Genomic DNA, 27,275 nt, shown 5'->3' with positions numbered 1-27,275 from the left:
AATCGTTATCATTTAGAGTCCCATTGTCTGGATTCCACACTCTACACGACAATAACGCCATTTACACAACCGAATTGTTCTTGTGTGGTCGGCGGACAATCTACGAATTCAAGTGCGAGTTATTGTGCATCGGACAATCTAGAATACCCTGCTAATATACGGTTTTGCTAGGCTATAAAGCCGCAAACTTAATCCTCTCACAAGGGTCAGTTTAGTAATTCGTCCTAATTTGAAATGTCAGTTGGTTAGCCCACTCTCTATACATGGTAAAAAACAATTTTAATTTTTTCTCAATATACCAAGTTTTAGCTCCGAACTTTTTACGAAAAAGCAGATATTTAATAGAGTTATGATTTTAATACCTGACGCTTATTTCTAGTCTCCTAGAAATTACCCAACTTTAATTTGACAGACATGCTAGAATATAAAATGTATAGAAGGTTTTAATTATCAGAAACTTACAGATCTTTTGTGTCTCCTTTCCTGAGTTATAATGAGTTATAACTCACCATATTGTCCAACATCCCAGAGCGATCAGACATCACTTCTTTTCACAAGGATAAAACCTTATGGTGCGTTTAGACTGAAGCACGCACGCACTGATCCTCCGCGAATGCTCAAGTGTAAACGGCTGTGCGCGCACACTCACTCTGAATCTGTCTGTGCGCGAGCACCCGCGAACGTGAGCCGTCTGGTGTCGGTTTTTGGTCCGTGCTCAAAGGAATTTTATGTGTGCGCGAACGCTCAGTTTGCACCGGCAATTTGTTTTGTCTGCGTTCGTGCGTGCGTGTGTGATTTTTTTTCGTTTTCTTTATTAAAATTATGGAGTGGATCCATGAATCTTCGTTATTATTAGTTGAAGAATATGAAAAGTTGCCTATACTATGGGATGATAAATATTCTTTGTATTATTAAAAAATATAAAAAACGCATGGTGAGATCTTGTAAATAAAATTAATATTGAATATGTCAATATTAATGAAATTGCTATTCTAAAATTTGTATCTTTTGTTCGTAATTTTTGGTGTTATTAAATTTTGTAAATATTCAAAGTCGGGTCTGGTCATTCTTGCAAATTTTTTGAACTGATCATAGCCCTCCTCCAGACACTATGTTGTTGCAGTAAATTATATCGATTTCTAAAAATTTGGGTTTGCCACCAGCGACGATGTTTTCGATTTTTCTCCTTTTTAATAATTAAGCTGTGCATAACAATGACTGCAGCCTCGACTATTTCTTGGTCGTCCATTATTTCGCCAACACAACTCTGCTGTGCGCGTACAAATGGATCACTTCATTCGTCGAAAAATAAGTTTTTAATTTGAACGGAGCCGAGAGCGCGAACGAATGCCGTGCGCGCACGTTCAGTCCGTGTGTGCTCAAGTCTAAACGCACCATTATATTAGGCTCTCAGTAGTGCTCTCATTTGCTTTGAGTACCGGCGTGTTTGTGAGTTTCGTTCTGTGTCACCTTGGCAGATACCGGGTGAAAAAGGTAACTTACTTAACTTAAATTTGTATGACTGATTTTTATATATGCATATATTGTAGAATATTACTCTGAAGTAGTATCAAAAGCGCTTTAAAGCTCCACAAGAAATAAATACCCAGAAGGTATGAAGTAACGTTAATATTTGAATGAAAATTGGTGTCTGGGAATTTTTGACATGAGAAATTTGATTTTGATGTCAGTATGACTCCTGTTGTAGAGGGCGCCACCTACATGTGTTTTAACTATTTTGAACAGTAATAACTTTTCGTCCGTACCTCTATAAAACTATGGAGTAAGAAAATATATATTTCCGTTACTTTTCACGTAAAAAATGTCTCTTGGTAAAAATCGCTACGAGAAAACAGTTACTGTTGAACTTTTGGCACAAAAACATTTAAAATTTATGATTTCAGTCTAATAACTATTTAGTCAACATGTTTAATTTATGTCAATGATGATAGATATTGATAATTTCGATTCCAAATATTTCGAGAACCATTACTCGTAGCGATTTTTCCCAAGAGATATTTTTTTACGGAAAAACTTCATTAATATGTATAAATGTATATTTTTAATATTTTATATATTTTTATATTTTATATACAGGTACGGCCGAAAAGTTATTATTCTTCAAACCAGTTAAAAAATATGTAGGTGGCCATATAGACTCCTACAAGTAGGAGTCATATTGACATCAAAATCAAATTTCTCATATCAAAAAACTCCCAAGCACCAATTTTCATCCAAATATTGACTTTCCTTCATAAATTATTTAGAAAAATCGAAATAAAAATGAAACTTCTACACCCTGTATTTCCAAACCTAAGCATTTTAGCACATACATTTATACGAATTATTTTACTTATTTTTATCTGCAGAATATGCTGCCGAAGTTTCCAGAATACAATTCGGACCACCCTGTATATCTAGAGCAAAATGTTAGGGGCGCGGCTCCATCTATTTACCGCTAGTCTTCTGCATATCATAAGAGCCTTGAGCCGAATGTTTTTAAATTGCCCGTTCCACAGAAATTTACCGTCCAGTGTTATTCCCAAATATTTGACTTCCTGTGATGGCAGTATATTAGGCCCTGATTGTCTAGAAGTTAGAACTCTACGTTGTGATAGACGTGCTACTCTTAACATTACGTTTAAATTTACTAGTAGATTTGTTGATACGATGCATATTCAAAATGCAAACGTACAAGATCCATTTCCAATAGTATGCCATTTTGACGTTTCTTTCCATTAGAAAGCACTGCAGGTTGACTGATAACAACACAAACCTGGATGGTTATGAAACAAGATTTGGCAATAACTTGTGGATTGACTTCCCAAGTAACATTTTTAGTTCCTTTAGGTTATATATTCTCAAGTTTAGTTATATAAAGGTTTAATAAATGTCTCATTGGTATCTTACAGTGTTTTGATTTATATAAGTGTAGCGTTGGTTAATTATCACTAATAGTAACCTTGAAATGTTGTTTACCACTTTCCTTATAAAACTACAGGTTCTTGTTACTAAAGGTTTCATAGTAAGGTTTTATAAAGGTGTTCACATCTATTTTATATAACTTCTGGTATTAGGTGTTATAAAGGTACGCAAGATATACACTATATAACTAAAGGTGTTATTAAGAACCATTATGTAACCTATTGGTTACAGTTATATAACTTGTAGTATTATTATACTACAAGTTATATAATTGTTCCCTCAAATCGTTTTTGGCACCTTTCAAATGTTTGCGTGCTTTATATAACCTGTAGTTACCGAATATCAAACCTAATGACATAACCTCAAATTTTTAATATAATCAAAACAAATAATATATTAGCAAGCAATCAATTCGGTATTATAATGAATAATAAAAAAATAAACTGGACAAAACACAAAAATACATCTACGTTCAAAAGAAAGGTTCTTCAGAATTTAAAAAAAAAATAGCAATAATCCAAACCTCATTCAAACTACAGCTACCAATATTGAAAGCCAACATACAAATTTACCATCCACAAGCAGAGATCAGGATCTACCTGAGATATTTCCAACAGAAAGTTGCCAAAACGATCAGGAACAGGAAGATGCCTGATTAAGGCATTCTCGAACATAAGAGAATGAGCTTTGCGCTTTAACATTACACATTCTGCACTTAAAGAGCTTTTTTCTATAGTCAATTCATTCATAACTGTTCTAGCAAAGTACCAAAGGACCCTAGAACTCTTTTGCAAACTCCTACCACTTTAAATATAGATCAAATTGAACCAAAACAGTATTATTTCAATTTTATGAGGTTATGTTTTGTTTTCTGCACATTTTCTGTCAATTGCTGTAATGTCAAACTTCGTTCACAGGGAGTCGCTACAGTCGACACCACGGGTTACATACATGGTACAAAGAATACAAGGTATGATATTGCGCAGGTTGGTTGCTACGTCACAGGTGATAACAGGCGCTATTGGTCAGCACGCCTCGCGTGCTAGTTCAAATCGTCAAGGTATTGTTATAAACCTGTTTTTTTGTTTATATACCGTCACTGAATTATCGCTAAGCAAGTTACTGTGGAGCAGTGCGTAAGGAGTTGGGCTAGGAAGCGAGAGAGCGGAGTTCGAATCTCGGCGGGACACAACTTATTTTTTAAATACTGTTGTATTCTATAGTTTATTTTTGTAGTATAAAAGAAAGAACTATTTATTCTGTTATTTTTTAATCTGCAGTATTAATATAAATTGATTGTTGATACAATACCTCATTTAATATAAAATAATATTCTACTTTTTGAAATGTATCTGGCCCTAATTGTACCTAAAAGTAATATATTTTTACAGTGATATACCATATTGTAAACTATTGAATATTTCAGTCACTTAAAAAGTTAATTTGCATTGAATAATTAACTACGATCAAAGGAAATTTGAGCTATATAATCCTTGATGGGCATATTCTGGGTATGCAAATACTTCCTCTAAATTTTGGATTTCGTTCAACCAATTTATTCTCAAAACCTGAAACATCTACATATAAAAAGAAGCACAGGCCACTAATTATAATAAACTTCACCCTTGGAATTACTTCTATCACAATTACAATACATTCATCTGCATTGGCATTTTCTACTTTTCGATGGGAAACAATATAATTCCCAACATTTTTTAAATGATGTAACAATTCCTCTTGTGGTTACTTTTCCATAGATATCCTCATCTCTGCCCTCATGTGAATTCAGAGGCAATGAACATAAAAATTATTTACCATAAACATCGCAAACTAAAAACCTAATAAACAATTTTATACCGAATATAGAAATAAATTTAGTATTCTTACCTATTATGGTCCAAATCCATGTTAATAGATAATTATTATTTTTAAATATATTTTTGAAACTGCTGGTTTTAGTAATTATTAAATTAAACAATTCTTAACCATAGCCCCAAAAAATGCAGATCTCCTGTCAACTTTCTTTATTTTTTATTTATTCATTATTTTCCTAGTGACGTCACAGGTGGTATGCGCGAACTGAACGAAATTGGAGCCGCTATCGATCATACCTTGTATTCTTTGTACCATGGGTTACATAAAGGTTTTCTAGGTGACTAAAAGTAGCCATAAACACCCCGGCATTTATAATGGCGATTTGTATCACCTTTAGTTGTATAAAACACTAAAATTGGTGTTTTAAATAACCCAAACTCATTTACGCAACCTTAAGTAACCAAATTTATATAATGGTTGATGAGTATGTTATAGACCTTAAAATAATATATAGCACTTTAAATATAATGGACGCCATTATTATTGATGTTTTCATTTTTGGCTACAATGAGTATTTCTAAGATAACGTTGAAAACTGGTACAAAACTATATTTTGGCCAGTTGCCAGTTATTTCTATGTATTAAAAAAGTCGTATGTTCTATTATTTATATTAATAAATTTGAGTTTCATTACAAAAATTTTACCATATTTTTTTGTTTATAAAAAAATCTATTAGATAATTCTGCTTTTGGGGGCGCATGTGTTTTTTGGAGGTAAAATTGATTTTCACACAGTAAATTTAATATCGCATATGTATTTAGTACTCTGGATAGGCACAATAGCTGTTATTAAGCCAGTAATTTCTATAAAGTCATTTGCATAACGCAAACGCTTTTGTAGGCCATAACAGGGATGGCGTCATTTTGTCTCATTTGTTTCTGGTCTGGATTATCTGCGTAGGACAACTTGGAGCAATAAGATCATATCTGCTTTTTATGTTAAAAAAAGAGGCAAATATTAAAGTAGTTAGTCAGAAAGAAACAAGTATATTTTCAAAAAACGCGCATGCGCGATATTTCTATGGAGGTAGTCTGTGGGAACCTTCTCAACACCACTATATAACTTTTATATACCCTTTTTCAGTTTTATAGCGGTAACTCGATAGGATATATAAAGGTGTTGAGAAAGTTTTCAGGACTTTGGTTGCACACCTTGAGTGTTAAGGGTTACCACAGGAACAGTTATAAAATGGACCGTTTAGGGCATATAAGTGTTATATAATGGTTACCAATAACTCACGACAACCATTCTAGATGCCATTAGGTTGTATAATATGGTGTTGGGAAGTTTCCTAACACACTTATAAAACAAAAAATGCTTCTTGGGTTATATCATACTTATTTGCGCGATCTCCATCCTATACTGTATAATAAGCTTACATATACAAAAATAAGAGATGATTTCAGGTGGATAGTGTGCTACTACCAGGGCTACTAAGTCACTAGGGTACAGTGTACAGTTACCAGGGTACAGTGTCACTGATTATTTTAATAGATAAATTTGTGTTTATTGTAGATATTTAGAATTTTATATGACATTTTGTGATTGCTTTATTATATTTACAGATTGTGTAAGTTATTTTTTTATATGTACAGGCAGTCCTCGATTTACGTCGTTTCGAGTTACGTCGAACAAATTTTTGTCACTATTCGTCAAAGTTACGTCCCCCTGTTTCAAGTTACGTCATTTTTTGAAAGGAACGATCCAAATTTTAAAAGAAATTTGGACATAAACAATAAAATTTTAGCAACATACAAGCAGGGTAGACAGATCCTCATAATGAAAAAGCGGGACAGTGTTGATCATTACTTAATTAGAAACTATTACGACTTTAGACGATATCCACAATAAAAGTTCCAACCAAAAAAAATAAATATATACTTTCTAAATATGTCGACTTTGACTCTACTTACTATTATATTTACGATTATATGGATAGTTAAAAATACTTTTTTGATTAGATAATGAAAAAGCGGGACTGTAAAAATACTTTTTTTATATATATTTTTTTCTTGTATTTTTTTTCTTGTATTTCTAAGTTTAGCTGCATTACAATACACTGTTTCTCATACCTCAATTATTTAAAAATACAATAATATTAATATATACAAACGCACATCTCTTTGTTATATTGTATTTTTATCTTACAAAAGTACCTAACTTCTCCATTTTTTATAGGATCTTATGACAAAATAAGATTCGACTTAACGTCGTTTCGACTTAAGGCGCTATTTTGAAGAACCTAACCTGCCCTAAGTACGAGGACTGCCTGTATATTTCTGAAGTACTCCTAGATCATTGTATTTGATCATGGGAACAAATAAACTTTTATTATTATTATTATTATATTTTGAATCAATATGTTATAATGTAATAATCTTGGTCTAGAATGTAAAACTGAATTTTAACCAATGGGGGCAAATTACTCATCTACCAAAATATTATAGCTAAATTAGATACTAAAAATTTAATATACTTTTTAATAAAATGAAATGCGAAAAATGTTGCAATCATCTCTAATCTATCAAAGGCTGGACACTTTATATGCCTAAATGGTGATATCAAGAACCCAGGTCAAGATACATATTAGCTACAGGACGTCCAAGAAAGAATAGGTCTATTAGTCATTTATATGATCTTATATTAGATCAACACAAAATACCTGTAATATAGTTACAGGTCTTTTGACGTTAAGATAATGACATTAAGAACAACGCATTCATTACAAAGATTTTGCAATATTCAATTGATTAACTAAATTGTTCAAGAAATAAAATTATTCCAAACTTTAACGAAGCAGGCTTTTTTCTAACGTTTTCTATTATCAGATTATATTTCAGAAAACCTAAGTTAGTTAAGGCCCTAAAAAAAGTTAGGCCGTGTTGCTATGTGGCGGACTAAAAGATTTTTCACAGCCGTCTAGACGATTCTTTATTTTTCTATTATCCCCGGCAAAAATGTTTCTGGAACTTTGGCTTTCAGCCATTTAATTATATTTTTCTCTTTTAGCTACTGATCAGGAGAGTTTGAGGAAAAATGTCAATTTACGAAACTATGACGATTTGCGCGATCTTTGGCTTGTATTTCAGGGTGTTATTGCTTTTGTTACAAATTCTTTGTGTTTTTGTCACCAAGATTTACAACAGTAATAGAATGGAGAGTCCAGAAATATATAGGGTGAAGAGATGAAGAATTAAATGCTTGAGCAAAATATTTTCTAAATAATGTCTGTACCTTTATGGCGGGTTCATTTCTTGAAAAAAAGTTTTCTTGCCACTAGAACAAAATTTACGAATTTATTTATTTTTTGTAAATTCCAGTGTGTTGAATACAAGCGGAAACCAGCTTGTCAGTGGTTTTTACTAGTACTAAACTTTTTGCACATGATTTTTGTGTTTAATTTTTTTTATGCTATTCTATATTTATTTATGTTTAAAATTGTTGACTGAAACATGGTATTTTCTAATATTAAAAGTAGTTCGTAAAGTGGTGATAAGAGACAATAATTCTCAACATTTATTCATTCAGAAAGGTATTCAAAGTAATGTGCGCTTTTCAATGTGTTTTGTAAATCAGTGGTTCAAATTGTGATGAAGCCTATATGAAAATAATGTGTTAGATATGGGGACTGTTATTTTAGCACTTATTATAATAGCATGTACAAGTAAAACAGCATAGTGAAGTGTATTTTAGTTAAATATGTATCGAAAAAGAGAACTGTCACAGTTACATCGATCTGTCATAAGTATCTTTTTTAATGTTTTTTTTTTATTTATTTTGTGTAATAATATCACAATCTTAAAAATGTAATGCATCTCTGCAATCTCGACCAAACTCGTCAGGTGGTGTGATTTTGTGATTTATTTTTATGCAAATACTTTCTTGTCGATATGGCAACACAGGGCGTCGAATTACCTGAGATCCGGGCTTGATCCGGGTAATTGGATGTAGTTGGTGATAATCTGCCGGCGGCGGCGGTTCTCAAAATGTTGCTATTATTTTTTTTTAAATTTGAAAGTTAAATACCTTGGTTATTTTCAATTTATCTTAAAAATGGCAAAGAGAAAATATGTTTATTTTGACCAGATCTACCATCTCTTAAAATACTTATTTCACTTATTTCTGGGACACCCTGTATTTATTAAAATAAAAGAGGCGATAGCCAGCTAACCTCTACAGATGTCTGAGCAATATATGTATTTATTATTATTTATAATAGATCTAAAAGCCTAAAAGGCTCATGGCTTGATTGGTTATCTTCCTCCATTTGTTTCTGTCTTTCGCCTATTCTCCACCCATCCACTCTTATACTTCTCAAATCCTCTTCAGCATCCTTTTTCCATCTGGTTCTCGGTTTACCCCTCCTTCTCTTTCCACCTATTTCACTTTTCATTATCATACTAGGAATTCTTGTTTGAGCCATTCTCTCAATATGTCCCAACCATCTCAGTCTTTGTGCTCTTGCTACTCCCGTTATACTGGGTGCCTGATTTAATTCTGCATTTATTTTTCTGGTCTATATGTTGTCTATCTTCTTTCCTCAAAAAATCTTGCTCAGTATTTTTCTTTCCCAAATCTCTAGCCTCGAACTTTCCATTGCATTGAACGTCTACATTTCACATGCTATGTAAACCTTATGTATTTATTAGATTGTATTAATAAAGTTTCTTTTTTTTTCGCTTAGAGGCTATCGATTTATTGATTATAATGTTTGCATTGGTAAATATACGCCGTAGCTTGTGGCCACACGTATGCTCACAAATCTTTTTCTTGCACCCTTTTTTATATAATATTTATATACTTAATTGTGTTATCTCTTAATTCTCTTAATTCATTAATTAATTAATGAACATTTAACCTTGATGATTCACTAATATAAAATTTCTCACATTCACATGGTATTTTGTATATTACATTTTTTGTTTGATAACATGATAGTGTACTAAACCTTAATTCTAAAATTAACTACTTCAGTCAATAAAATAACACTAATTTGAAAAGAATTATTCTTTATTACATCTTTAATACAGAGCCGGTTTCAAGATACAGTAAATAAAAGTTAAATATCGTTACTTAGTGGCTAAACAAAATCATTGTTACTGTTTTAATTTGCATCAAATTATTATTAGGTACCCATAACCAAAAACCAAAATATCACAGCTAAATTACTAAAAATTTAATATACTTTTTAATAAAATGAAATGCGAAAAATGTTGCAATCATCTCTAACCTCTCAAAAACTGGACACTTTATATGCCTAAATCGTTATATCGAGAACCCAGGTCAAGATACATATTAGCTACAGGACGTCGAAGAAAGAATATGTCTAGTTATTTATATGATCTAACATAGTTACAAGTCTTTTGAGGTTAAGATTCTTTTGCGACATTTCGCGCCGTAGGATTAGAACGCTCGTTTGTATAAATTAATTTAAAGCTGTCGTTCCGTAAGACTTCCATTGGCTGGTTCTCCTAAAACTAAGCCTGCTATGATCTCAGACCCATTCCGTTTATCATAATGTTCGCCAGGGCGTTACGTCGTTTCCGCCATGCGCCCATTCCCTGGGCATGGTTCTGCAGCTTTTTGTACCAGAGGTGGGTTTGGTCATCATCATCCGCCTAAAACAAAATAATAAATATATGGTTTATGTAGTATTCGCCAAAATGTTTAAAAATTACTAAAATTTACGCAGAACACTTAGATTGAATATATTAAAATATAGAAGAACGCCACTGGCATTGGTTGGATGTTTTCTCCACATACATACTACACATACATACACTACAACAAAGTTTTTCCGATAAAAAAAGTCTTTATTTACACAGTCTACTTTTCGAGTATCATCTAGCCGAAATTAGCTTTAACAATATCGCTTTGCAAAGAAGTTGAGGATTTGAGGTTGTAATTATTGCGAATATTTGGCTTGATTTCTTCCAAATTTTATGTATTTTTTTCAGATATTTATAGAATTATTTCAACAGAAATATAAATTTCTCAAAAAAATTATACGATTCAGGAAACCGGTTGCTGAAGTCGTACCACTATTATGCCTACCTATATCGTACTTAACATCTGAAATATATTTGAAATATACATATTCATACTTAACCGTAATATTAGAGTACTTTAAAAAATAACCTCAAGCCTATCAAGCCTCAATTAGGCATCGGTTTGGACATTTTTATCTACAGACCAAATGCTCAAAAATATATTTGCGATCCTTACAGCTCCACCATAAAATTCAATTTATTTACTTATTTACTTATTTAACTTATTAAACCTGCTACTTTCCCAGACGGTGGCACAATTTATGCACCACGTAAGTACAGTACGCCTATCCGTTCTGTAGCTACGGGGTATCCGTGAGAGGGGAAACAATATTCTCTCCATGTTTTTCGTAAAAAATTAGACGACGCGTCCCATCAATAAAAATTCGACAAATTTGCAAGTAGCCAATAAAATGAGTGGGCGGAGCGATTTGCGGTGACGTACTCGTCAAGTCGACGTATAAAATATATCGCTGTTTATTTAAATATTTTTGTCCGCATTCCTTTCATAGACGCATCGTCTAATATTTACGAAAAACATGGAGAGAATATCGTTTCCCCTCTCACGGATACCCCGTAGCTACAGAACGGATAGGCGTACTGTAGACACAACGTTGGCAGACGCGTGCCTACCTAGTACCTAAGTTGTGCCTACGTTGTGCTATTACGGTATTGCCAGATATCATCTCATCTCACTTATAAAATCAGTAGATTTAGGGAAAAAATGCTTTCTTCAGACACGCATGCTATTTGAAAAAGATCTTAGGTTTTACACAACTGAATTACAAACCAAATGTACTGCAAGCTATCTTGCTAATGCAGTTTGAGACCAGACATTGAAGAAGTACGATTTAGGAGCCAATACGGTATAGACAAATAGACAACTCCCAAGAATCAGCCAAAGTGATAAGTGTATATTGATGAAAATAGGTTAACAAGTGACACAATGACTTAACAAGACGATTTTACTCTGATTACAGTGATACACTGTAAATCCCCCCTAAAGTCGTATTTAAAAAAACCTCAGCATTACGAGATCAATTTATACATATTTTTCATCCAATAAAAACACACGCATCTAATATTATGAAGTTCATAACAGGAAAAACAACAAACTTGATTAAAGGTTAAAAAGCTTTTTTGTTTTGAAAAATAATATAATTTTTTTGCAAGGCATAAAAGTATTTCTGTGTTTTTGCTTTTCGAAAATATTTTATATAAAATTTTCCGGGAAAAAAATAAATATACATTTTTTGTCGACCATTATTTATCTTTATTATGTTTTATTCCTGCTTATGTATTTATTTTTAAATGTGTTTACTTATAATACCCTTTACATTAAAATTTTTAAATTATTCAGGTAAACATGTATATTTTAGCAGACAACATAAATTTTAAATAGTTAAATTTACTTAAAAAAATCTCACATATTTAAAATATAAGTAGGTATGTAGTAGAATAATATAGTGTGTCAAACTCTTGAATATAAACATGATTAGAATGTCAGGATTAATCGTTCAAACTATAGAGGTGATTTGGAGATAATAGTATGGTCAACTCATCTAAAATTGCTGTCAATCTATAGTTAGACGGCTTCTCTGTATTTTCTAATGTGTCTATCACAGATTTTACTTTAATTTGAATTTGCATTTGCTGAGGGAAATCTAACGTTGCGTATTACTGTTCAAAATTTTATAGTCTTGAACTGCTAAAGTTGTTCATGTTAATGATTATGATTTTATTTTTAATGCTTTACAAATTATACCAGACAGGGATTATAAACTGCGTAATATTTTACAAACAGTATATGAGAAAGTCGCCTATACTCCCCCACTACCGGCTCCTAAGATGTATCTCTGCAATATATCATTTATAATTTCATTGGCGAGACACTTTGTGGCCTACCTTGTGGTTTATTTAGTAACCCCAACAGTACGTCCAGTAAGTAATACCTTTACTTTTACTTTTAGTATACCAGTAAGATCTTTCTCAAGTAGCACACAAGTGTTTGAAAAAATAATACATGCCAAAGATTATTTGTACCTGTGCTCTTTATGACTTATGGTAAGTGATGCATAACTTGAGGGAATGTACCTAATTAAAGATGTGTATTTTTGGGAGTTACTAGAGTCTGTTTTCTTACATTCTTATATTCCATATGGATAAACATTAACTTATACTTCTAAATAAACCGACAAATAATTTATTTTATTATAATATATGTTTAATATGATGTTGTTCAATGATGTTGCCGAAACAGTACCTCTGTATGATTGCTCAATTAGTACCATTACGAGGATTTAGGAAAATAACATGTTTATTAGAGGAATCTTACGATAGAGAGAGAGCCTAAGTATAAAAAATATTATAAATGGATATTGGAGGTGTAGCATATTATGGTCTGTAGACAGAAATGTTTAGACAGCGCCAGCGTTTTGTGACTTGCAACCAGCGTTTTGTAACTTGCGTAAAAAGAGATAAAAATAAATCTTTGGTAGATGAGTTTATTGGCAAGCTAAATCCCGATGTTACTTTTTAAAACCACTCCAAAATTACGGTTATATATGATATAGATATGTTTCAGATATATTTCGCATGGTAAGGTCGATATACGGGGGTGATTCACGGCCATGGCACGTTAGACGTTTATGGAGAACCAGTAAAAGTATTTTTTAAAAATTTAACCAAACTAAATATTGTCAAAAATCACATTCACGCAGTCCGAAAAATTTGGTATTTTTTACTTTTGTGCAAAGTGGTATGGTTTAGCGTTAAGCTTTATTTTAAAAAGAATTATACATTTTATCATATTCTTGTTTTAATCGTTTTGTATTTATCTAATCGAATTTATCTTCGATATATTAACAAAAATATTAGTAAATTCTTCACAAAGTGATAGAAATAAGTATAAGCATAGATCATAAATTACCTTAAAAATAAACGTATCCTTTCCGAGTAATTCCTGGACTTCAAAGTAACTCTGCCAGGCTGGATCGGCAGCAATTACACACCTATCCAGATACAGCGGCTCTCTTAATAAAGAGTAGCGCCCATTTTTATCCCTGACCAGCAACAGCGCAGCATCCCTCACTCCAGAGCTTTTTGCTGAGAAAACCAGATTGCTGTCTTCGATTTTATCGGTTGGAGGTTTGGAAATTGACGACGTCGTCTACAAGAAAGAAAATAAGGTTAGTACAGTTCGTCTGCTGGATCTGTGTCTATGAAAGGAATGCGGACAAAAAACATTTAAATAAATAGCAATATATTTTATACGTCGACTTGACGAGTACGTCACCGCAAATCGCTCCGCCCACTCATTTTATTGGCTACTTGCAAATTTGTCGAATTTTTATTGATGGGACGCGTCGTCTATTTTTTTACGAAAAACATCGAGAGAATATCGTTTCCCCTCTCACGGATACCCCGTAGCTACAGAACGGACAGACGTACTATAGTTAACCAACTGTTGAAACATTGTATCAAGAAAAATATAAAATATACACATTTTTAGAAGGTAATTATTATTCTAATCCTATTAAATGAATTCAATATTCTTTTTGCTATAAATATCAACCGCAGTTGTAGGGTATGTGTAGCATGTAATTTAAAAAGATATAAATCCGTATAACATCTCTTACAATTCTCAAATAACATCCAAACTAAATTTATAGTTGTTAAAACTAAAAGGTTTACGAAAGGTATTGACTTTAATAGTTACAGAGAGCATTCAGCAGATGCCATTAACAACATTGTCAAAGTTTAAATTTGCTTTATTCAAACACTGATTAATTTGTTATATTTCAGCTCAAACTCTACGGAGGGATAATTGTTTCATAACCTTATATACATAGTTACTGTGTTTAATTACTAGCTAATTAAGTTTTGTAAACTAGGAGTGCTAAACAAGTTTGAAATTGAGGTAATTTTGAATAATATGAATAGGTGTAACAGCATAAAAACAGGTATTGTCTAATCCCAGGTAAGCATTTTTTTAAAACCGCTTGATGATTCGTTGAAAGTTTATATTTTGTCAACATTCCACAATAAAAATAATGTCTTTGAATGTGACAGACCATGATTCAATTAAAATAATTTCGAACTATCATTGTCTTTATTTTATTTAACTTTTATAACATTTCAATCAGAGTTCAAGTGTAAACTAAACTAAACTAAAAGTGCTAAAATTACTGCACTTGGATATATGGTCTCCTTTCTTACGTAAAAATGTAACTAAAAAAGCGAAAAAGTCAGTTACCCCACTTGAGGCTTCCCTACAGGCAAAACTTGTGCCTCACAAAGTGTTATAACTGGATCTATCACGGTATCAAGGCAGTGATAATATTTAGATATACAGGTATTTTTTTTATTTTATTTTCTCCTAATAAATGTTTTAAATGCCAGTTACGCCAGTATATGAGAGAGGGGGCTATAAAAATATTTCATCCCTTACTGGTGACATAACTTTATTTATATTATTTAGAAAATTATAGTTTCTCAATAAAATAAGAATATAAAATCAACAAACGATTTTTTTCTGAAAAACACTGTCAGGTATACCGTGCTGGCAACTGTTACTTTTGGGTCGGCATTTACATGTGTGGAAGTAAATCGCATAGGGATCATATTAAGTCGGAGTGAGAGAAATGCGACGGTGTGCTTTTGCGGCGTTGCCGGTACGCCTCTCCCTATGAAGTAAAGTAAAATCACGATCAACAACCAAACCGCTTATTTTTAAAAGACTTTTTTTTCGAGCGATAACTAGATAAAATCATTAGACATGTTTCTGAGCATCTGAAATGGAATTATAAGGATATCGTTAAGGTGTCATTTTTTTATAACAGTTTCTAGCTTGCACTTAAAAAAAATCAAGCTATAGGGAAAATTAGAAGAACTCGTTAATAAATAAACAAATTAAGTATCACGAGACGTAATTAAATAGTGAATCTGAACGCATGACGTACACCTTTCCCTAGAACTTTCAGTACTGACAGAGGTATTGATTGGGTCGACCGGTCAACTGCGACAAAGCTGTTATATCCCGTTCCACGTCTCTTAGCGATGTGCACAGTTTCTCGATTTATTTCATACGTTTAGCAACGTGTTTACTGTCCTCTCTTTGTTCATTACATTATAAACACATTGTACTCTTCTTACATACGGAAATCTCGACCCAAGACTAACCTTCGCCAGCCCTTAGTAGAATAAAAATGTAAATGTATGTAAGAATGTAAAAATAAAAAAGTAGGCATATCAATCTGAAGCAACGCCAGTCAACATCTTGATCAATCTCAAATTGAGATAGCAATTTCCTTCTAGCAGAGCCATTATAAAACAAGAAGAAGAAGATGAAAGTTATTGACAACTTGCGGTTTTCTGGTAGTGGTCACATATTGAAAAAAGAGTGAATCTATTGTAAGAATTGCAATAACAAAATATTGTTCTTACCTTTCCATTTACCACCAACAAGGCATTAACAGGCGTCAGTTTTATCGTTCTCCCTTTTCTCCAATAATTATCAGTTGGCTGTGTAAAAAGCAACTTCCCTTCCAAAACAAATCTCGCTTCGTCGTGATTCCATTCCAACACGTCAACCGCTATCTTTCTCAATTTAATATTCACCAAGTCCATCTCCGTACTCGGCCTCCTCCCAGAATTATTCCCTATCCTCCTCCACAATTTACTAGGCACATCTTTCGTTTCCGAGTTCATATGGTTCAAATGCAGTTCAATTTTATGTTGAGCCTCTTTTAAATGTTCCCTTGTATTGTAATGTGACGGCGTTACTTTATAGAGCCTGGCGAGTAATAACGGGTATTTAGTCACTCTCTGAACCGGAACCATCAAGAAGGAATTTAGGTTCATCCGTCGTAGCATAGTGTTCTCCATTTGGGAGACTCTCAGAAAGATTCTGAGTAGTTCCTTTTCTTTTTCTAGACTAGCTAACAATAAACTGGCAGTGCCTTGTCGGACGCAGTAAGTTTCAAAAGCATGAAGCATTGGCGCGGCTTCTAGGAACAGTTTACCGATATTTACAGTCAGGAGGTCGTCGTCTCCTTGTTCTAAAGCTATCTCTACCGCGTCTCTTAACCTTTCTGCTAGGGCCTGGCTGTTTTCTAATAACTCTTCTACGTTGAGGAAAATCGTTGATAACTGATCAGGTGTTAAAAGGCCAGCCACCAACATAGGTTGATAGAACTCCTCTAATATGATTTGTAGATCCTTACTGTATTTTTCTTCAGTTTCCACAATTTCTGTTATGATTTCCTTACGTTCTGACCGTTTCTTCAAACATTTTCTACATAAGAGAGAATCATTTTCTGTTTTCGATTCTAACGTCGACTCGCAATCTTCACAACAAGCAAAAATCTCAGGTTTACTCCTGTATTTACTCAAACTGGTTTTACTGGTCTCCGATCCTACTCCGGAATCATTTCTTTCCACTTCTGCTGGTTTTTGGAAGGTTGCTTTTTCATCTATGAGTGCGCCTGAGATGATTAGAGAATTGTCTTCACTGGAATCACTGACCGTACTCATGTGGGATACTCTGTTGTATGGTTCTTTGGTTTCGTCTTCTGTGTTGCTGCCGGTGTTGTAATTGTATGTGTAGCCGTCTTCTTGTACGATGCCGCGTTCTTTTGCATCCACCAAGTAACTGAGGATGTCATACTTTGAAGCTCCCTCAAAAATTGATCTAAAAAAAATAGAGAAAAGCTTTAATATCATTATTTATTAAGCATATTAATTTTAAATAGTTAAATGATAATTCGAAACTTAGTAGCATTTTACAAACAACAGGTATTGTATAGAAAAAAAGTGTTTCTTATTTATAAGGAGTGATCTACAATGATTGAAACAGTTCACAAAACTGTATTAAAGGATAATAAACATGTAAAAATTCTCACTAATAATTTCAAATGTACTGTGTTGTATATTGGATACCTTCTAACAAACATTTTTTTGGAATAAATCTAGTTTATGATACCTTAATATGCATTTTATTATCAAGATTTATTACAGATACCTGAATTTTTAATACACTTATTGAATACTCAATTTAGAAAACTTTTTTTTATTTCCCATGCATTTGGACGTCGGGACAACGTTGTGTCACGCGACCAAACGTCGGGGCGCAACGTCGCGCGTCGGCACAACTTCGTGCTAACCCTAGTCTGCACTAGTTTGGAGAATAATTTTTGGGTCGAAACAACGTTGGATACCGACGTTGGCTAGCAGCCTAATTTAGTACAAACTGCAACGTTGTTTAAAATCCTAATTCACAGAAATACAAAACTATAATAATATGGCATCCAAGTCGCGTTTTATCAATTTATTTTAATTATCAAATATTTCAAGTTAATGCATTCAAAAAGCAGGAATTGCTATTTTAGGAACGAAACATTTTCTTATTCAACAACACGGCGGCTTTCACTTTGTTGTTTTGGAGATTAAGATGGAGCAGTTCGAGTAGTCGCATACTGGACTAATAAAGTCGCAGTTCAGCCTTAACAGGTAGTATACTAGTCGCAAGATTGCCTAATTTAGTCATCCTACAGTCTAGCTTGTGCCGCCCTCTATATTCTAAATAAACGAGGGAGTGGATTAAGTATCGGTATATGTCGATGTATATTTTAATTTAGTTTTATATGTACATTTCTTATGTCCCATTTTAATTAAGTTTTTTTTTATAAAAACAAAAACAGCACTGAACTGTCTGACTGAACAGAACAATGAAGTGAAAACTTAAGATTTAATGTTATGGTTCAATATAGTTGCAAAAAGGTAGTGATTCGACGTCCTACCAACGTAAGAATAAGGAAATCTAAACAACGTTGGAATTAGTAAAACCGACGCCGTTTGCATAACGTTGGAATAGGTCCTGAAAGTGACGTCGGAAAACTCTTTATTGCCCTACATTGTAACTACGTTATCCGAATCACCTAAAGATCACTTAAGCAAAAAAGGTTACAAGACAACGTTTATTCGACGTCGCAGAAGCTTTTACTTTGTTGTAGTACTAGTGCAACGTCGGCACAACGTTACAACAACGTTTACATTTATTTTAATACCCAAGGTACGGAGCTAACTATTTTTTGTAACTAATCCAACGTTGTGTTTAGTAAACATGTTGTCGCAAGTCGTGAAAATGCTACTTGGGTTCTCATCTCGTTTTGATTAGTCTCACATTATTATACAAAATGAATTTGAATATCGTAAAAACATAATCATATTTTTTAATACTTGGATGTTTTGACGCTAGTGTTAACAGCTGACAAATAACGAAGTTTAAGTTTCTTAAGTTTATTGCCAACCCAACGAGCAAAATCATATCTGTTTCGATAATTGTTGATTGCTTCGTATAAATATGTCTTAAGAATCCATTTCACTAGTCAGAAAAACAGCAAAATAAGCGTTCGGCATTTAACGTTTTATGTAAAACTGGCTAGGTATTTTTACACAAATGAAGAAGGAAATTAAAGATAAAGGATTATATTATATCCGTAACACGACAGGATCGGGCTAAGCCTTGGGTAGATTTCTGAAATAAAATATATAGGGTATTTCAAAAAACGTGTGCCTTCTCTCATGGGGAGACTCCTCACGTAAAAATATTATTTATTTTTCATATCAACATAGGCCCGATTCTGCTTTGTTTCGTAGCTACAAGGTGTTAAGTCTTAATATTTTTTCGATTTATTAAATATTTCTTCCAAGTACTTTTAGCGTTTCGAATGAAATTTTGAGGGTAAAAGTTGCTATAAATGCGACATATTTTAAAGCTAAAAAAGTATCGACATATTCACCAGGGACGTACATATGCCCAAGTAGCATTTTCACGACTTGCGACCACATGTTTACTAAACACAACGTTGGATTAGTTACAAAAAATAGTTAGCTCTATACCCTGGGTATTAAAATAAATGTAAACGTTGTTGTAACGTTGTGCCGAAGTTGAATTAGTACTACAACAAAGTAAAAGCTTCCGCGACGTCGAATATATGTTGTCTTGTAACCTTTTTTGCTTCAGTGATATTTAGGTGATTCGGACAACGTAGTTACAAAGTTGGACAATAAAGAGTTTTCCGACGTCACTTTCAGGACCTATTCCAACGTTATGCAAACGTCGTCCGTTTTACTAATTCCAACGTTGCAGTTGTTTAGATTTCCTTATTCTTACGTTGGTAGGACGTCGAGCCACTACCTTTTTGCAACTGTATTAAACCATAACCTTAAATCTTAAATTTTCACTTCATTGTTCTGTTCAGTCAGACAGTTCAGTGCTGTTTTTGTTTTTATAAAAAAAACTTAATTAAAATGGAACGTAAGAAAGGCACATATAAATAAATTTAAATATACATCGACATATTACCGATATTTTATCCACTCCCTCCTTTATTTAGAATATAGAGGGCGGCACAAGCTAGACTCTAGGATGACTAAATTAGGCAATCTTGCGACTAGTATACTACCTGTTAAAGCTGAACTGCGACTTTATTAGTCCAGTATGCGACTACTCGAACTACTTCATCTTAATCTCCAAAACAACAAAATGAAAGCCACCATGTTGTTGAATAAGAAAATTTTCGTTCATAAAATAGCAATTCTGGCTTTTTAATACATGAACTTGAAATATTTGACCCTAAACAACACGCGGAATTTTTTTTCGACTGCGAATAAATTATTCTCATTTTACTAAAAAAAATTTCAAGAATTTTTTTAAAACTTCTAGTATTTTTCAGAGTAGAAGCAATAAATTTATCAATAAAGAGTTGGTTAAAGTGTTTCAATAATTATGATCTTCAAACATCCTCCACACTTAACTACTTTTGTTTTGTTTTCCTTTGTTTCCTTTACTGATAAAATTAATATGTTTACTATAATTATCCCAATTTAGGATAAAACGCGACTTAGACGCCATACTATTATAGTTTTGTATTTCTATGAATTAGGATTTTAAACAACGTTGCAGTTTGTACTAAATTAGACTGCTAGCCAACGTAGGTATCGAACGTAGTTTCGACCCAAAAATTATTCTCCAAACTAGTGCAGACTAGGATATTTTCCAAACTAGTGCAGACAGTAAAGGAAAGACATGAGGTTGTGCCAACGTTGCGCCTCAACGTTTGGTCGCGTGACACAACGTAGTCCCGACGTCCAAATGCTGCTTCGGTGGGTTATCACTGGAATATTTTTCTAAAAAAAATATGTACGCCACTGACTTTTTTCTCTTGTTAGCGAAATAGTATAAGATGTTTAATGCCGATTAAAAATTGTCTCTTGATATTTTGTAGATTTCGGCCTCCTTAATGAGATAAACGCTATTTTATTAATTTGCATTGATCCAAGTCCAATAACAACCTTTAAAAATGTGTAATATAATTAACTTGTAAAAGTTTTAAATAAGTACTCATTGATTCCTCATCAAAAAATATGAAAAAAAGTTGCTATAAACATGGGTATGGAAATGCATAGTTTTAGAGTTACCGGATGTTAAAAATTTTTAATAGTAGGTTTTCTGTAATTATCTTAAATACCATTATTTTTTTATTTCAAATTGCTGTATGTTGAACTAACAACTGGTAGTTTTTAAAGGTGTTGAACTAGTGAATAACTAATAGTAATAATATTTAACAATAAATTAGGTAAAATATGTAATTTATTAGTTTTATTTTAATTTTATTAATTGTGATTAATAAAATTTCATTTATCTCATCAAGGAGGCGGAATTCGACGAAATATCAAGAAATAACTTTTAATTGGCATAAACGAAACCAAACCAAACCAAACATTCCAGTGATAACCCATATGCACGTCCCTGATGAATTTATTTACCCCCAAAATTTCATTCGAACCACTAAAAGTACTTGGAAGAAAATTATAATAAATCGAAAAAATGTTAATATTTCAACACCCTGTAGCCTGTAGCTACGAAACAAAGCAGAATCGGACCCATGTTGATATGAGAAATAAATCTTATTTTTACGTGAGGAATCTTCTCACGAAAGATGGCACATATTTTTTGAAAGACCCTGTATATTTCCTTCGGCCACACACCCGCTTTACCCGACCCCTGAGAGCGACCCGAACAGTACAGCGTAATATACTCTTAATATAGAAGGGACTTATGGTCTTATTATATTTACCTTGTCGTATATTCTTTGTCCAATTGTAAATCATCCAGAATGCTCGATGGTGGAGGATTAGCAGGCAAAGGAGGCGGAATTTGAATTTCCTCATAAATAGGATCGTTGTTCACCTTTATACTCTCGTAATGATGATCGTCACTTTCTGATACTTCCACGTTCTCCGCTTCAGCCAACAACTCGTAAAACTTTGTCCTGTTCGAGAGTTCCTCTTCCGTCACAGAACTCCTGTTGCTATGATCGGTATAGCATTCCGAACTTTGATCCATCATCTCGTACTGCGTCGAGGAATGTTCCGACGTCACGTCCTCTTCCAAAGTTCGATCGTTCCTCAATTTTAACAAAGAATCCTCGATAGTTAAAGGAAAGTTAGCCTCTTTGAAGAAGGAATCAAAGAGAGAGTTAATGTTGCCGAGCGGCGAGGTGTGATTGGGAAATTTAGTATCTCGAGGTCGCCTAGGCATGTCTGACTTGCCACAGACATGAGGGACTAAGTTGTGACGAACAGCCTCGACAGGATCGCGCAGGATTTCTTTTATAAGCTCGCAAGAAGAGCTGGACTGTGAAGATTGTTTGCCTTCGTTCAATTTTGGAGCTACTGTTTCATCTTTAATTTCTGATTCCATCTTGATTGGACCATTCTCTTTAACGCTGGCAACTATCTTGATGGTATTTTCTTCAGGAACATTCCTTGATAATGTGTCTTCTGACGAACTACTAACGACAGCTTCTTCAGAATTATTACTAGAGATAAAAGTTCCAGTAATGTATATTTTACTGCTCTTCTTATTGTTTTGGATTGGTTCATCTTTCACCACAACCGAAGATTGATACAAAGGTACATTGTCATTAACATTTACAGTAGAGTAACAGTCATCTCCGTTTATCAATATAGACGTTTTTCTTTGAGGATTCTCTATTATGGAAATTGTGTTGTAGTTAGTGGTTGGTGAGAAATCAGGAAATTCGTTTTTAATTTGGATTTTGTGCATCGTAGGAGGAGAATTGATTTGTACGATTGTTTTATTAGAGTTTTCAGGACGAGGAGATTCAATTTTTACCGTGTGAACTAAGGGTTGTATTTCAGGAGACTTTACAATGTTTATGGTCTGTTGCTTGTTGTTGCTACGTTTTCTAGGTGGAGCTGAAGGAGGTGTTAAGTCATTGTTGTTAGAACTATTGATTGATGAATCTGAACCTGTGCTTTCGTCGTATTTATCACTATCATTGCTGGAAATAGATATCTTATGTTTGTGGCTAGAACTTTCTTCGATTTTAAACGCCAGTGAATCAGAATTTTCAATTTTTTCATCAACAGTGATACTATTTTCAAGCTTCTGACTACTATCAAGGACGCCCAGAGCTCCTTTCTCAGACTTTGCACTTATTTCATCGTTGGTATTAGATTCCGTTTTAGTCACAGCTTCAGAAGGTAATGAAGGTGGTAAAGGTGGAGGGGACAATGGTCGAGATGTACATGAACTAAGTTTACGCGTTTTTGATGTAATACCATCCAATTTTTCGAGATCTTCATTAGAGAATGTTATTCGTGAATCAGGTCTTTTTCTCGTTCGTAACGCCATACTGTCAAAGAAGTCCACACATTTGCTTTGAATGTTCCTTCGGTCGCTGTTACTCCTGCGAACTTTTATCAATTTCTTCTTTATATCGTTTGAAACTAAAAAAAAATATAATTTTTTTATATTTTGCTCGATATGTTAACGTTTCAAAAATTGTTACCATCTTTTTTAGGCTCCTCTACTGATTCAGGTACTGGCATATCATCCAAAGCGTCTTCGAAAACGTCATCTTCCTCTTCCTGTACTTTTTCGGTAGTGACATCTTCATAATTCTCTTGCTCAGTATTTTCGTTTGTTAGTTCTTCAATACTTAGTTGCTCGTCTTCTTCGCTGCTTTCAGATTTTCCTTCAAAAAATATAGCTTTAATATACAATTCTAAAAATGCTTTAGAGATGAGCAAAACTGCGATTGCGATTTTTAAATCGCAGCGACTGTAACTTGCGATTTTAGTATTTACCAAACTAAAAAATTATTCGTAAAAAATGCTTTTTCTAAATATGCGAATGAGCCATCCTTATTCGATTTGAAAAAATTGAGATATGATCAAATCCATTTTTCCAAGGCATCTTAATTAAAATTAGGGTTTTAAAACAGCCATGATATTCTAGACTGAAATTTAAAATACGAAAAAGTCAAAAATTGTCATGTGAATATTCTATTCAGACTGTGATTTTCTATCGAATAAAGTAAAAAAATACCGGGGGTGTCGTTTAAAAATCAAAATTTATAGTAATTTCCGGTGAAACAGGAAGTGACTGAAAACAACTGAATACGTCAATCAATCCTAACTTATGTCACATACTAGCATACCAAATCTCTTTTTTTTATTAAAAAAAAATGAAAAAGTTATTGAGGTGAACCGAAGAGGTAGGTACACTCTTGCGAAACACCCAGTATATTATAATGGTGGCCCTAGAAAATAAAACCTTTTATATAAAGAAATAATATCAGAGAGAAAATTTAAACGCAGGTTACTATAAAAAGCTTCAATAGACCACAAAATTACATTCGCACCAATATCGCAAATCGCAACACCTAAAAATTCAAACTAGCAGATAGAAATCACGGTCCCAGTTTACAAAATGGCAATCGCAGCAAAATCGCAAATCGCAGCTATACTGCAGGTAATACTGGTTGCCTGAATCGAACCTGGCAAATAATAGAAGAAAACGCAATGGCAGTTTCCTATGAGAGCAAATCGCAAGTTGCGATTGCGATTTTAATATCGCTGCGATTGAGTCACAGTTTGCGATTTCTTGCTCATCTCTATTACATAACCTTTTTAATTATAAAATAATGTATGTACAGTTCGCACCTCAAAAATTGTATCTTGTAAAGCGAGTGTAATATTTTATATTCAGATAGTATACTTTTATAATTGTGATTATATTGTTTACCTGCGTCTACAAATTGTACTTTCTTTCTTGGTGTTAATGGAAGAGACACAGGTATATAAAACCTTGATCCTGTCTTTTTTGTGGACAGTGGACTAGCCATATCTTCAGCATCAGAATATGGTGACGAATCACTACTGTAGTTTGTACCTCTCTTCTTCAATATCGATTTGAACGTGTTATTTGTTAAAGTATTATAAATAGAATCAGAAGTTCTAGTGGGGATATCGCTTTTACCATTAGTTATTGTTATCTAAAAATACATTATTTAAGAATATAGATACATTTTCAAAATAAAAATCCTTACGGTAGGCTTAGACTTTTTCTGTTTCGAAGGAGACAATTTTATTGCTGGTATTTTCGATGGTGATTTCAAAGGACTTGCAACATCCTCATATTCTTGTTGGTCCAGCTTCGGCCTTACTCTAACTCTTTGACCTCCAACTAATGCTACTGATTTTAGAGACTTATGATCAGATTTGATATCGCCAGACATCAAATCATACGGATTTATGTCACATTCTAATATAGAACGCCTCCCAAATGTGGAGTTGTACGATAAGTCTTGTTTTAATCCTAAAGATAATAAAATCAAATTAATATTGATATATAAATTCAAATATAGCAAAACCCCTTGTTAGTTAATTAAATGATTTTATGCATATGTGCTAATACATTGGTATTTCGTAATAAAATGAAGGCTATTGAATATTAAAGACCAGTAGCAAGTGAACCAAATAACAGCGTTTGTGGGTTAATACAAGGTTCAATAATTATTTTTACTAATGCTTTAACAAATAATTACAGAAGTACTGTCTATTTTTTGGGAAGTATAATTTCTTAGTAAAACCTGATGCTTTCAAATATCAAAACTAAAATGTAAATAAAAAAAATCACACCTTTAGATTTGCTGCAGCTTTGACTCTTTCTCGAATCGTCTTTGCTTTTAGATGGTGAGATTGTTCTGTCCCTAAACGGGGATACAGTAATTTTGGTTTCTGGTACTGATAATCTCGATCTTCTCATATGATCATAGGGATCCAAGGTTGGTAAAATGGAAGGTCGGCTTGAAGAGGTTACTCGTACAGTACCAGCCCTCAAGGGCATAACAGTATTGGCTTCTGTCGTTGGATAGCATCTTACCTAAATTAAATATATGAGCGTTAATTAGTAAATACACATTATCAGGAATATAATAAATCATGTTTAATTAGTTTTGAAGGTTGTTGTCGGTTTTCCTACGTTTTTATTTCCAAAATAGTATATTGTACCTACTTTTTGATTAAATGTATGGTTGTAAATTAAATAGAGCAAACCTTGGAGAAAAGTTTTCATAATTGGCTCAAGATTTAATTTAAACACAGCGCATCTCGATTAACAAACTCAGTCTTTCAACAGTAACGAGACACTTCGCTACTCGGTGTAATATAATTATTGCCGTTTCACACTATAATGCCGACCACAGTCCGTTCTTGCTTACACTTATTTCGAGTATCTCAAACTTGCTTGAATGTACTCATTTCGGCGGAAAGATACAGAGAAGGATAGCATGGCCCCTGCACAAGGATGACACGCAAAATCGTAAAGCGTTCCACATTTTTATGGATTTAGACAAACACGTACGAATGACATCACATATTAAAAGAATCTGTGAAAAGGCAAATATGGCCACTATATATAATTATACATAAGTTAAGTAGACTCAAGTCAATTATACATAAGTTAAGTAGACTCATATATTAATACATAAGTTAAGTGGACTCATGCCAAATATCGGAGGTTCAAGAGTAACAAAGAGAAGGGCACAAACAACAGCTGTACTTTATTTAAAAATGAAGAAGAAATCGGGGTTGAAGTTTAAATCCTATCGGGATTTATTAGAACGACTTAACCGTAGAATGGCAATAAGTATATAATATCGGCCTACAGAACCGCTTAAAGAAGCAGTTACAGTTCTTGCAGGAATGACTCCAATAGAACTGCTGGTGAAAGAACGGGACTTCATTTATCAAATGGGAAAATATTATGCTGCGGGGGCTAAGCAGACGACTTACGCACAGTGGCAAACAAGATGGAATGAAGGTGGGCTAAGGCTTTAAGGGTGGGCTAAGACTTTCATCAAAGACATTAGAAAATGGTGCGAAAGAAAATGGGGTAATATGAATTTTTATACATCACAGGCTATGACTGGTCATGGGGTATCTGTCTCATACCCGCAAAGAATAAAAAATAGCAGGATGCATGTTGTTGGTTTTGTGTAGAGTAAAAAAAGGTATAAAGGTGTAAGAGATGTAAAAAAAGGGATAAAATT

The 27,275-nt window shown here is 33.4% G+C and overlaps 1 protein-coding gene and 1 non-coding gene across 2 annotated transcripts in view; one reads left to right on the top strand and one right to left on the bottom strand.

The window, feature by feature from the left end:
* Window positions 1–9,815: 9,815 nt before the first annotated feature.
* LOC115875626 (rhoGEF domain-containing protein gxcJ) overlaps window positions 9,816–27,275 on the bottom strand; it is a 275,457-nt gene continuing 257,997 nt past the window's right edge. The window contains exons 8-15 of the mRNA XM_030891130.1: window positions 25,864–26,107; window positions 25,272–25,540; window positions 24,968–25,217; window positions 23,730–23,915; window positions 21,990–23,667; window positions 16,294–17,539; window positions 13,778–14,017; window positions 9,816–10,419 (exon numbers count right to left, since the gene is read on the bottom strand). Of these exons, the coding sequence (XP_030746990.1) occupies window positions 10,288–10,419; window positions 13,778–14,017; window positions 16,294–17,539; window positions 21,990–23,667; window positions 23,730–23,915; window positions 24,968–25,217; window positions 25,272–25,540; window positions 25,864–26,107 (4,245 nt within the window). The 3' untranslated portion in view covers window positions 9,816–10,287. The remainder of the gene's footprint in view (window positions 10,420–13,777; window positions 14,018–16,293; window positions 17,540–21,989; window positions 23,668–23,729; window positions 23,916–24,967; window positions 25,218–25,271; window positions 25,541–25,863; window positions 26,108–27,275) is intronic.
* On the top strand, window positions 26,461–26,565 carry LOC115875686. Its single transcript, XR_004049041.1, has one exon. It is a non-coding gene; the product is annotated as a U6 spliceosomal RNA (small nuclear RNA).

Source organism: Sitophilus oryzae, unplaced genomic scaffold (genome assembly GCF_002938485.1).
Source record: "Sitophilus oryzae breed Bouriz unplaced genomic scaffold, Soryzae_2.0 scaffold_1393_pilon_pilon, whole genome shotgun sequence".
Classification (NCBI taxonomy): Eukaryota; Metazoa; Arthropoda; class Insecta; order Coleoptera; family Curculionidae; genus Sitophilus; species Sitophilus oryzae.
The sequence above is the reverse complement of the archived record's forward strand: the minus strand, read 5'-3'. Positions and strand labels throughout refer to the sequence as shown.